The sequence below is a fragment of the Crocuta crocuta genome, unplaced genomic scaffold, assembly GCF_008692635.1.
Source record: "Crocuta crocuta isolate KB4526 unplaced genomic scaffold, BGI_CrCroc_1.0 scaffold159, whole genome shotgun sequence".
Taxonomy (NCBI): domain Eukaryota; kingdom Metazoa; phylum Chordata; class Mammalia; order Carnivora; family Hyaenidae; genus Crocuta; species Crocuta crocuta.
Window position 1 is genome coordinate 1,710,156 of NW_027533263.1, and position 13,577 is coordinate 1,723,732.

The window sequence follows — 13,577 nt, forward strand, 5'->3', positions numbered from 1 at the left end:
ACAATGGTTAAAACAAATAACTTTATTTCTCCCATGTTTGATCTTTTTCTTCTGCATTTTATGATGTTCTGACATCTTAAAAAGCTTGTTGGCCAGAGACAGACATTCTCTCCCTGGGCTAGCCAATTCCTGGAGATAGAAAAGGGGATAGCTAGATGGAAGCACATCTTTCATATGCAAACCAATCCCAAAATTATAGCCCCAACTACTTCCTTATCTAACTATCACATGGAGCCAATATTTCCCCTGCCCTAAATCATCCCAGGGCCAGGTACCAAGCAACTAAAGACTACCCCTATAGCCTAAAGCCTACAGGAATTATTCATGCTAACCAATCCTAAACTCTTGACCCTGTCCTACATTGCTTTCTCAAGTAAACCCCAATGAAGGTTTTAGCTTAGGCTGTCTCTGTCACTTCTGTCTTCTGTTTCCTGACTATCCTGATACTTCCCCCGTGGCCCTATGTAGTGTGATGTGTCCCGTTGTTCCCTTCTTTTAAAGGCATTAGTCTCTCCATGCTGTCATGCAGTTATACCTCTATAAAGTAAATCCTGGGTACAATTTTAGAGTACTACCCTATCCACCCCCCAATTTCCACTCCTCAAAAGCCAACTTTAACGGGATTTCTCTGGTTTTTGCCATGAGATCATATTTCAAAGTAACATGCTTATAGTATTAAGTGATTTTTAAATTTTTAAATACTATCAATTAATTGCTTATTGTAGAAAAAAATATTAGCTCAACACCCTCCCTCACAGTTTTTACACTTCTTTTCCCTTCATTCCTCCAATATATGATATCATACATTTTGTTAGACCAATACTTAGTGTTTACATTATTGTGTATATGTAACTATTTATCAGAGTTTAACAAAATAATTACAATGATTATATTTCCTTTTCTCTATCACTTCTTAATTTTCCTAGAGTTAATATGTGTTTTGCTTTTTTATGTTCCTTCCCTTGTGCAGTTTTTTACATAGTTACTACTAAGTCATTCACAAACTTTCTATTAGAATTCCACTAAAATTCTTCTCTTAGAAATCAAGAAACTGATCCCATTCACAATTGCACAAAAAAATAAAATTAAATTAAATACATAGGAATAAACCTAACCAAAGATTTAGGAGATCTGTATGAAGAAAACTATAGAAAACTTATGAAGAAAACTATAGAAAACTTATGAAGGAAATTGAAAAAGACACAAAGAAATGGAAAAACATTCCATGCTCATGGATTGGAAGAATAAATATAGTTAAAATGTCATTACTACCCAAAGCAATCTACACATTCAATGCATTCCCAATCAAAATTGCACCAGCATTCTTCTCAAAGCTAGAAAAAACTATCCTAAAATTTGTATGGNAAACCTAAGGGTGTTATGCTGAGCGAAATAAGTCAGGCAGAGAAGGACAGATACCATGTGTTTGCACGTATAGGTGGATTAGGAGAAACTTAATGGAAGACCATGGCGGAGAAGAAGGGAGGAAACAGTGGGGGAGAGGGAGGGAGACAAACCATGAGAGACTCTTGAATGCTGAGAACAAATTCAGGGCTGATGGGGGTGGGGGAGAAGGGAAGGGGGTGATGGGCATGGAGGAGGGCAGTTGTGGGGATGAGCACTGGGTGTTATATGGAAACCAACTTGACAATAAACTATAAAAAAAAATTCTTCTCTTAATATGCTCAAAGTAACAGCTCCTATTAAAATAATGAAAAATGTTTTCCAGACACCTGGATGGTTCAGTCAGTTAAGCATCCAATTTCAGCTCAGCTTACGATCTCACAGTTAATGGGTTCGAGCCCCATTTCTGGCTCTGTGCTGACAGCTCAGAGCCTGTAGCTTGCTTTGGATTCTGCATCTCCCTCCTTCTCTGCCCCTCCCCTGCTTGCACTCTCTTTCTCGCTCTCAAAAATAAACACTAAAAAAGATTTAAAATAAAGAGAAAGATTTTGATTATGCTTATAAAGATAGCACCCTATTAACTTCTATTACTTTTCCAGTGCTAATTTCAAGTTTTAAGTGGACATACATCCACAAAATTCTTTTTCTTTATTTTTTTAAATGTTTTATTTATTTCTGAGAGAGAGAGAGAGACAGCATAAACAGGGGAGGGTCAGAGAGAGAGGGAGACACAGAATCTGAAGCAGGCTCCAGGCTCTGAGCTGGCCGTCAGCAACAGAGCCCGACACAGGGCGCAAACCCACAAATCGTGAGATCATGACCTGAGCCGAAGTCAGATGGCCACTCAACCGACTAAGCCACCCAGGCACCCCTGAATGACTGTTGATCCGCCCTATTATGGTCATTTGTTATTGCAGCCCAAGCTAAGACCGGGTAGAAGAGGGTAGTTGCAAAGAGAAGAGCAAGACAGAGAAATATGAATGTGTGATAAACACTCAGAACCACAGCCAGATAAGATCTTAAGGAAGAAGGCCTCAAGATTATGAATTTTCTAGCAAGTTGTTTATTTAAAAAACACCTATATAGTCCATGGTATAGAAATAAAATACTGTGGGGCGCCTGCGTGGCTCAGTCAGTTAAGCCTCTTACTTTGGCTCAGGTCATGATTTCACTGCTCGGGAGTTCGAGCCCCATGTTGGGCTCTGTGCTGACAGCTCAGAGCTGGAGCCTACTTTGAATTCTGTTTCCGTCTCTCTCTGCCCCTCCCCTGCTCCTGCTGCTCCCTTCCTCTCTCCCTCCCTCCCTCTCTCTCTCTCAAAAAGCAAAATAAACATTAAAAAAATTTTAAGAAACAGAATACTATAAAATATCCAATAAAAAGACACTGCATTTGTTTCTTTCCCTTCCTCTAAAAAAAAAGACATAGTGTAAATTATTTGAAACTTTAAAAAAGCAATCTTATATCTAGAAGAGAACTTTAACATTACCTGTATGGAAAAATACTTTATGTCATCAAACTTAATTATAGCGTTCTTCTCATCACTTTGGGGTAGCAAGCTACACATTTTTGTACATTTTACAATGTTGTTTATAGAGATGCGAATGAACAAATTACTGTAATATTGTAAGCCAACTGAAAACACACAGATATTTAGGAAGCAAATTTTGTTATAACTGTACAATAACGCATTATATAATTAATCCATTAAACAATTCAGGTAAAACCTAAGAATTAATCAACTAAATAAAAAGGTAATTGTAGAGCATATTAAATAATTTAAAAATCTTTAAAAATAGTATTTCTGCCCATCAATAGCAGGCACAATATAAGTAGAAAGACTGCTTATTCTTTAGTCACATCTAATATTTTCTAATATTCCTAATACACTAGGCATATATATGTGTGTATATATATCCTCACATTTCCATTATAATCTTTTGTAAATGCTTCTATACATTATCTTTAAGGTGATTAAAAATATTTGTAACATATAGTTAAAAACTTCTCTAAGCAAAATTATGTAGAAATTCAAATTCAGAAAAAGTTACTTGAGAGTAATTTATTTTTAACATTAAAACAACAAAATTTAAAGCAGTTTCCTATTCTCTCATTTTTACTATATACTTAGTAAAGCTATACAATATTGTTATTTTTCATAGCACTCCATGCATTAGAACAATTTTGTTTTGATTATATTAAAAATCTCTATATAGCGTTCTCTTCAATAATTCACTTTATATAAAGGACAAACACCAACTCTTCATATTGAGACTGGTTTTATCCCACGATGAATCTAATAATAAGCAATCCGTTTATTTAAAGGCACCAAGATAAATTAAATCCTTTAGACAATGTTTAAACAGCACAGTTATTCCTTAGAAATAATTAGTATTATCATCTAATATATATAGTTTGCCTTCAACTTATATGGTGATTGAGGAGGTGTATTACAGATGGCTGAAAACCTTTTGTCACTTTGCACACCAAAAAGTGCAGTTAATTTCCCCTACTCTTCTATCTTGCCCTGTGACTACTTTAACGTGCAGTGGACATGACTGGGGCTGGGTCTACGGCAGGGGTTAGAGAGGCATCAGCCAGGGTCCAAAATTTAAAGGGACACCAAAAACTTCAGTAATCAAAATAATATATTAAGGTAATATTTTTTTAATCAAAATTAATGCAGGAAAAAAAACATGATGGAAAGACAAGACCTTGAGACTCAATGGTAAGAGAGAAAGGTCTAACCATTTCGGCTTTCCAGCTAAGTTCAGTCTTCCAGGCATCTTCACTAAAGCACCAAACATGTAAATGAGCCATTTTAGATATCCCAACCCTTCTGAACCGTCAGATGACTGCAGCGCCTGCTGTGATCATGTGGAACAGAAGTGCCACCTAGTGAATGCACATACTGATTGATAATAAAATGGTTAATGTTTTAAGCCACTAAGTCTTGGAGTGTTTTGTAATGCAGCAATATTTAACTGAAACAGATGCATGATCATGCTATGATTCTTAAAAGAAAGGATACTCTTAGGTGTGAAATGTCTGCAGTTCTTTACATGAATAGCGAGGCAGCCAACCTAAAAACAATCCAAATAAAAACATAGCACGTGAGTTTTTAAAAGTCAGCTTTTTTCCATTTTATTCTATATGAAACTATTCTTTAAAAGCTTCACTTTGCTAGTTTTTCTCATCAAAAATATTGTTTCTCATTAGAAATATCTATTTAATAGAAAACACCAGAAAACAGAAATACAGAAGAAATATAGGCAGATTTGTTCAAAGTAAAACTAAAATGAACAAAAACACAAAGAAGAAAAATAAAGAGGATCATTATTAACTTAAATCCAACCACCACTCTCTGAATCATTGTTATTTTATATTAGGTGAGAACTTGACAAAATGTAGCATTCTTGCATATAATAATAAGAAATATGTCTTGCTTCAGACAACCTTTTTAAATCTAGTATTCTAAAACCACTTTATTCATTCAACAATCATTCATCCACTATACTGTGCCAAGGGCTTGGAAATATTCATTTTTCCTTGTACAAACTGTTTCTGAATGTTAAAGAAAACTCTATCTTGTGTTTAAGCATAAAATCAAATATAAAATGAATACAGGAATACTTGAATACTGTTATGCATTATTAGCCAAATATATTTATCCATGTTTAGTCTTAAAAATGAGCAAAAACAATGTATAGGAGGATTAGGAGGAACTTGACGGAGGAACAAGGGGGAGAAGAAGGGCGGAAATGGTGGGGGAAAGGGAGAGAGGCAAACCATGAGAGACTCTTGAATGCTGACAAAAAATGAGGACTGATGGATGTGGGGGGGAGGGAGGATGGGCATGGAGGAGGGCACTTGTGGGGATGAGCACTGAGTGTTATGTGGAACCTAATTTGACAATAAACTATTTGTAAAAAAAAAAAAAAAACCTAAAAAAAAATGAGCAAAAACAATAGCAATATTAAACACTATGAAACAAAATATATGACCCAACAGTACTTTTAAATTTATGTAAGTAACTTTAAAGATTTGGTTTGGTTTTAAAACAATACAGAAAAAGAAACCAGCATTCAATATTTAATTAGAATAGTATGTGAATGATGAAATCCTGAGAAGATAATACTGTGGTCTACTTAAGAAGTAGTAGAAACATAGATATAAAATGTTATTTTAAAGAAAAAATTCAAAGTTTTCCAATGCAATGGGGTATAATGCATATTATACAATCTAGAAGAGATTTTAAATGGTACTGGCATAGATGATCCCATGAATTATTTTTATTTCTCAAAACTGGAGTTATACATGAGGAGGGTAAAACAGGCAAGTATAGCTACAATTCTGGATTGTATAACTCTATGCTTTAACGTTCTGCCATAAGTCATTGCCTGCCTGCCAAGTGTTTCAACATGAAGGCATGAGCAACTACTCTTTCTTTATATTTCAATAGTTCTTTGCACTTTTACATAATAGATCCATAAAAAAGAAAAAAGAAAAATTTCTATTCAAGTACAGAAAAATACTTAACACTTAAAAATATAATGATGACCATGGACAGGCTATGGGTAACAAATGTTGGCCCAAAGCAATAATAACCATGTCAACACCTTCACCAACCCTGCAACACCCATTAGAACAAGAAAGCAACTAGAAGGGTGTTCCCAAAAGCATTTTATGTGCCCAATTTTAAGACAGCTTTTTCTCCATTTTTCTGAAAAAGCGATCTATCAGAATGAGTGTTTTGATATAATTATCATTGCAGACACATGTAGAAACCTTGCCAAATACCTCAGAATACGTCACAGAACTTTCAAAGAGAGTGATGTGACAAATCCTATAGTGAGAGGAGCTATCACATTCCAAACATCTGTCAGAAACTTCCAACTGACTTTTAAGAGAAGTTTCTTAATGTCTAGCAATATGTAAGTCAAATAAGGCAAATACAAACTATGAAGTTAGGAAGTGTGAATGAAATCAAAATATCAGTTCTAAAGAAATGTAGAAGTCATATTCAAGAGTATGGATTACAGAAGTTACTATGTCAACAAAAATGGACATAGTTACAGCCCAGAGGCATTTCAAAGAATCTAAGTTTAGATTTGGATAGTGAAGGCTTAAATTCCCACTTTGATTGTGATACAGGAAAGTGCTATAAAATTACATGGATAAAAGCTCATTTTGTTTAAAAAAGTATACATTAATATAGTCTTACTTTTTCTCCCAAAAAAACATGGTGTTAAGTTCATCATATATTTTTAATCAAGAAAATATATAATATATGATAGTACCTAGAGAAGAGAAACTCTCTTACTTCATACCCTTTAACTATTCTAATGATGTTCAGAAATAAAGATGACTGTAAAATTCCACATTTGCTAGTTCTAAAATGTACACAGATCCTCATGTCCTATATTCTATAGCATCCAAAAGAAAAAAAACAGATTTTTCTACTTCTCAGCATAGATATTATCTGTGTGTTTGTGTGTATATTTGTGTTTGTGTATAATTCATGAGTGTGTTTGCCTTTTGCTCTTGGGACTTACTATTTTGGGGATAAGGGAGAGGTGTGGGGTCAATTTTCAAATTGTAGCTCAAAGCTTCCTAAATATGACAATATAATCACTTGACAAGCACAATAAAAATACTGATTCTTAGCCCCCATTCTCGGATTCCACGTTATCAGATTTTAAGTGGGGGCCAAGAATCAATGTTTTGAATAAGTATCCCAGGTGATTCTGATGTACCTAGAGTTTGGGAATTCCTATATAGAAAACATTTTTTCTGTGAATCAAGATGTTTTTCCTAATTTCAGTGATTATTAGAATGCTTTTCTGACTCCATGAAAAAAATGAAAAAAATCACAATTATGTTATCAGAAATACTTTCTACATATACTTTTTGGTAATCAAATAATAGATATTAACTCGTCTTCACACAAAGTAAGTAAAAATTTGTACAGGTTTACTAAGGATTAGTCACACATACCACATCCCCAAATGGTACCAAAGTTGGCACTGGAGGTGCTATTTCCAGTTCTTTACTTTCAGACCCTCTAAGAGTTCTTCTCAGCATCTACAATGTAAATAAATTAATATAAGACTTTAGAAGGCAAAGAAGAGCTAGACAAAAGTTTACTTCAACAAACATTTTATGAGCATCTAGTAAATATCAGGTATTAGCCTAGGCAGTAAAATATTAATATAACTAGAAAACTCATCCCTACCCTCAATCAGTTTATCAATAGGTTAACAGAGACACGAAAGGTAAACAATTAAATATAAGATCATTAAGGGAATCATGAGAGAGGAAAGAAGTGTATGGTACCATGAATAATGAGTTCTCCTTGCTAACTAAAAATGACCATCATTACCACATCTTATTCTTAATCTGACATGGACTTGGGGCCACACCCCACACGTGGGCAAATAAGTTACCCCAATATTCACCCAGTTCATCAGCCACTGAAGGAATTGGAATTTAATCCTTTGGAAAAGTAGGTACATGGGTTTGGAGCAATACACAAATGGCTTTTGGTTTTTAGTTGTGTGATTTCCTCCAGAGTAACTTCACTAACTAATATTTGTGGGTTGGAATTTAACTTTGTTCTAAAGGGCTCTCATCACTATACATGATGGTTAGCCTTTATAAATTTCAAGACATTTTACTATAGATTTTAAAAAAGTAAAGAGAAAGAGAATGAAAGTGAATGCAGGGGAAAGGCCAAGGGACTAGGGCAAAACCTATTAAAAACTTAACCTGAAAAGGAGAATTGTTTTTATCCCCAATCTTTGCTAATTCAAATCAATATGGCCTTAATTATAGACATTAACTTCCCAGGAATCTGCTGTTATGTGTCTTTTTAAGAATTGTTCTGGGGCACCTGGCTTGCTCAGTCAGTTGAGCGTCCGACTCCAGCTCAGCTCATGATCTCGTGGTTCGTGGGTTCCAGCCCTGTGTCGGGCTCTGTGCTGACAGCCAGCTCAGAGCCTGGAGCCTGCTTCAGATTCTGTATCTGCCTCTCTCTCTGACCCTCCCCTGCTCATGCTGTCTCTCTCTCTCAGAAATAAAACATTAAAAAAAAAAGAATTGTTCCATTTTTGACACATATAATAAATCCTTAGTTATGTTGAAATTTTTGTATGTAACAAACACTTTAGTTGTACTGAAAAAACTTGTATATGTCCTAGATCATTTTACTATTGCTGAATCTGACTGGCTTAATGGGCTTTAAATATATGATTTTTATGTATCTGTATAATTTGTAATTTAAGATAACTGAGTGACAACTACTATGTTGTCACAAAACTATCAAACTGTGGTACATTATATATGTATTTAATGTGGACCCTCATGCTTTCCATGGACCCTCTTATTATGAAAGTCTATTTTGAATGTGCATTTTAATAAATACAAAATAAGTGGGGGGAACTCTTTAGAATACTGATTCTCAATTTATCCTTAACTACGTGACAAAAATACTGCCTTGCCTCTAAGATCACCACTCTCTCTGTCTCCTTCCTCATCTGAGCAGAGTTGTCTTTGGTGACAGCAACACAAGCAAAACAATTCTTTGCCAAAATTCCATCATAATTTTGAACAGAAGTTCTGAAGACTAGTCTCATAAGGCCTACTTATACCACCTAGAATTTCTCCTGAACCTGCAAAGAACTTTTATTTCAGTTAATTCCACTATGCCTTTCATCTCTCCTTGAATAAAAGTTCCTTGAGGCACTTCTATACATTCACTCACATTATCCTGTACTTCCTCCCCAATAACTTTTTTGACTGTTCTCCTCCATTCCAGTTTTCTTTGAAAACCCACCAGCCTACACTTACCTTTTTCCCATATATTCCTACTTCCTAGCCCTAATGGAAACCTTAATTAATGTCCTTACATTAATTAACATTTACTAATGTGCTGGCACAACTGTATGCCTGGCACTGTGCTGATTCTCCCTTGAAATGGTCTTGCCCTTAATAAGTTCATCCTGGAGTTAAAGACACATAAGTGAAGAAAACAATTATTGCTTCTAAGAAAAACAATTGCTGGAAAAAAACAGAATTTTATCTTTCCTTTTTCTTTATCAAATCCAGATCTCCTATATGGCAAAAAGAGTAACTTAATTTGATTGGTCAGACCTTCCCATTCATTGTGCAAACTACAAATACCTGGAATTATTAACTCTATAAAATATTTTTCAAATCCTTTTTTTCCCTGCCCGAGCACAGGAGCAACGACTCTTTTTCACCCTCTGTGGTTCTGTTCTCATGAACCAAGGACATTCACAGCAGGGTCCAGAATTATCCTCTAGAGTAGTGGAAGAAAATATTAGAATTTAACAATTTTCTTTAACAAATAAGAAAAGTAACCACATATAACTTACTATAAGCAGTAGACAAATATTCTGAGGCAAAATGTTAGTTTTATGCTCAGAGAAGTGCATATCACTGCCTTCATGAGTTCTAAATATTTCATTTGCTAGTTAAGTGTATTGACCAATGCACACTACCTTAAGTAACATATTCAGTGTGCTTTACAAATAGATAAGGGCTGATCATAAAAAATTTCATGGCAAAATATTTTTTAAAGCTGGCAAACACAGAGACATACCATGTACTTTGGTTTTACAAAACGACAAATGTTTCAAATAAACTTTTCTGTAATGAGAAAGAACTATCAGCACTATGTAAACTAGCAAATGTTTTAAAATACGTATTTCTTAATCTGTCTTTTCAGGGTAAGATAGTTACATTTTAAAGAGTGTGAAAATAACTATCTTTTTGAAATGAACTCATGTGAAGAACATTTTGAAAACTGGAAATATTTTCATCTAATGTTATTTTATGTATGTGCAAATGTGCTATGATCACCCTACAAGCTCATGGTATCACACTTTAAAAACTTGGAAATGATTTCCTTATTTGTTTAAAAATCTCACAAAGGAAGGTTAGACCATTTTTCCCTTTTAAATATTAAAAAATATGTAATGCCTTCCAAGTAGTTTGCCAGAACTAATTACTCAGAAAAGATAGCATTATACTGATAAAATCTGGATTAAAACTTTGCATAACAGAATAGAAATGAAAAATGAGAATGTGGGGGGTGCCTGGCTGGCTCAGTCAGAAGAGCATGTAGCTCTTGATCTTGGGACTGTGAGTTCAAGCCCCACACTGGGTATGGAGATTACTTAAATATTTTTTTAAAAAAGAAAAGAAAAATGAGTAATGTGGTTTACTAATAAGCACAACCAAGATGTACCTCTTTCACCTGAAATTTCAAATCTTTGAAAGTTTCTTTTACAAATATAATAGCATTAAAAATGATATAGTGAAATCAATTTGCCTTAGAACTAGACCTTCAAATCACTACATCACAAATACTGAATCATGCTTTTCAAAAATAGTAATGCTTATTGAATTCTGTACCACTAATAAATAAAATGGAAATCATTTTTAGAAATATTAGTTATCATTTTTAATTTTTTATAATTATAGATTTTACATAGTAAATTATAGCACATTTATGTAATGTATAAATATACAAACATTGGTGACAGATGTTCATATGTTTTTTACTGATAAGATTGTGCAATCAAAGCAATTTGGAGACTTCTACATAGTCACATCTAAACACCTACAGTTTGTCTCACTTTCCTATATCTCCCTTCAGGGGGCTTTAAGCTGCCAGTTTCTATGCATATTCTCAACTAGGCACATTCTGCTAAGAATGAAGCAGGTTCACCTTCTTCATTTCATGCATGCTGCCTTCAATTTGAGATGGAGGTAGGAGTTCCATAACAGTGTCCAGTTTAGACTCATTACAGAAAGTTTTAGATAAAGCTGATACTTAGTTCGTCATCTGATTGTCCACTTTTTAGCAAATACTAATGGCCACAACCCTGGAGCAAAAGAGGAGCAAGAGGTAAGATTCCAGTACCAAGCCCCATTCAGGATGCCTAAGAAGTATATCAGGACACCTGTGTGGCTCAGTCAGTTAAGTGTCCGACTCCTGACTTCAGCTTAGGTCTTGATCTCAGGGTCATGAGTTCAAGTCCCACATTGGGTTCTGTGCTGGACATGAAGCTTGCTTTAAAAAAAAAAAAAAAAAAGGAGGTATTTCATAAACACCTGGCAAATAAGGGGAGTGGGCAGAAAGAGTGTTAAGGAAAGAAGTGATGATACGTCAAAGGGGTCTGAAGAGAAAAATAATTAAGAACTGCAAGGAGAGAAGTCTAGACAGAATAAGTAAATATAAAAGCATAAAGAAGCAAGGCATAGTTTTATTACATTATTATATTTGTATAATACATATAAGTATATTACACTGAGATACATATACTTAGGTATATAACATATATTTACATATAAGTACATAAATACTATTATGTTATGCTTATATAATACTTACATATTTATGTTATACATAAATATTTCATCATGATATATAATATACAGTTGGTCATCAAACAACATAAATTTGAACTGCCTGGGTTCATTTATACATTAATTTTTTTCAATAAATATACATATAATACTATATATTTTCATTTTCTTATAATTTTCTTGACATTTTCCTTTCTCTAGCTTATTTTATTGCAATATAGTATACAGTACATATAGCATGCGAAATATGTGTTAATCAACTGTTCATATTATTAGTAAACCTTGCAGTCAACAGTAGACATTAGTAATAAATTTGGGGGAAATCAAAAGTTAAACATGGATTTTTCAACTGGATGGGGATCAGTGTCCCTGACCCCTACATTGTTCAAGAGTCAACTCAAAATAATTCTTCTCTTCAAACTGAACGAGTTGCAATGCAACCAAAATCAAAATCCTAACAAGTTTTCCTAAAGAAACTGATGAACTTTCCCAAAAAAATAAAATGGAAATGGAAAGGCCAAGAGTAGCCAAAACTATCTTGAAGAAAAACAAAATGGGGGCACCTGGGTGGCTCAGTTGGTTAAGTGTCCGACTTCGGCTCAGGTCATGATCTCGCGGTTTGTGGGTTCGAGCCCCACGTCGGGCTCTGTGCTGACAGCTAGCTCAGAGCCTGGAGCCTGCTTCGGATTCTGTGTCTCCCTCTCTCTCTGACCCTCCCCTGCTCACGCTGTCTCTCTCTCTCTCTCTCTCTCTCAGAAATAAAACTAAAAAAAAAAAAAAAGGGAAAAGAAAATGAAGTATTTAAAACTTAAAAAAATAAGGATATTTCTTAATGTCTGAAGGCATTAGCAAAAATATAGATAAATGCACCAAGAAACTGATTAGAGTCTAGAAACAGACCCACACATGGGCATTCAATTTGTGACAAAGTTGGTACTGCAGAATAGTGGAGAAAAAACATTCTAAGGTAGGTCAAGTAGAAATCACCATGGAAAAAAATACAGAAAGAAAGAATACAAGAATAAAAGGAAGGTCAGAGAGAAAAAAAAGAAAAGAAACTCTGTCTTTATCTCACACCACACACAAAAAAATCAGTTATAGGTGAACTGCTGATCTCAACGTCAAAGGAAAAACAATTACAAGATAATACAAGAGAATATTTTCATGAGGTTGAGGTAGAAGATTTTGAAAATAATGCAAAGAGCAATAACCATAAAGAAAAAAGTTTGATACATTCAACTACACTAAATTTAATAACTTCTGCTTATCAAAAGATGTCACACATAAGATATTTGGAAGAAAATATTTGCAACATGTATAATATAACTGACAAAGAGCCCATAACTACTATATACAAACTTCTACAAATCAGTTAACAAAAAGGAAAACAATCCAAAATAAAAATGAGTATTTCACAAAATATATGATAGCTAATAAACATTTGGAAAGGAACTCACCCTCATTAGTCATCGGGGGAAAAAATTAACACCACAAAGAGATACCACTAACACATTTCTTAGATGATTAAAAATAAAGAAACTGACAATATCAGGTGGCAAGGATGTGGAGTAACTAGAATTCTAATCAGTGTCAGTAAGAATATAAATTGATCTTTCTTCTTTGAAAACCTGTTTGGTATTATGTACTGAAGTTGAGCATATATATAACTATGATTAAAAATTCCAAGACTAGGTATGTCCTCAACAGCATACCTCTACCTCTCTCTTACAGAGACATTTGTGATTATATTTGTGGTTACATATGTGATTACAAATTACAT

General features: G+C 34.2%; 1 protein-coding gene across 1 annotated transcript in view; it reads right to left on the minus strand.

Moving 5' to 3' along the window:
- CATSPERT (catsper channel auxiliary subunit tau) overlaps nt 1-13,577 on the minus strand; it is a 134,678-nt gene that overhangs the window by 104,154 nt on the left and 16,947 nt on the right. Inside the window, exons 2-4 of the mRNA XM_077747631.1 lie at nt 7,400-7,486; nt 4,434-4,485; nt 2,892-3,037 (exon numbers count right to left, since the gene is read on the minus strand). Of these exons, the coding sequence (XP_077603757.1) occupies nt 2,892-3,037; nt 4,434-4,485; nt 7,400-7,486 (285 nt within the window). The remainder of the gene's footprint in view (nt 1-2,891; nt 3,038-4,433; nt 4,486-7,399; nt 7,487-13,577) is intronic.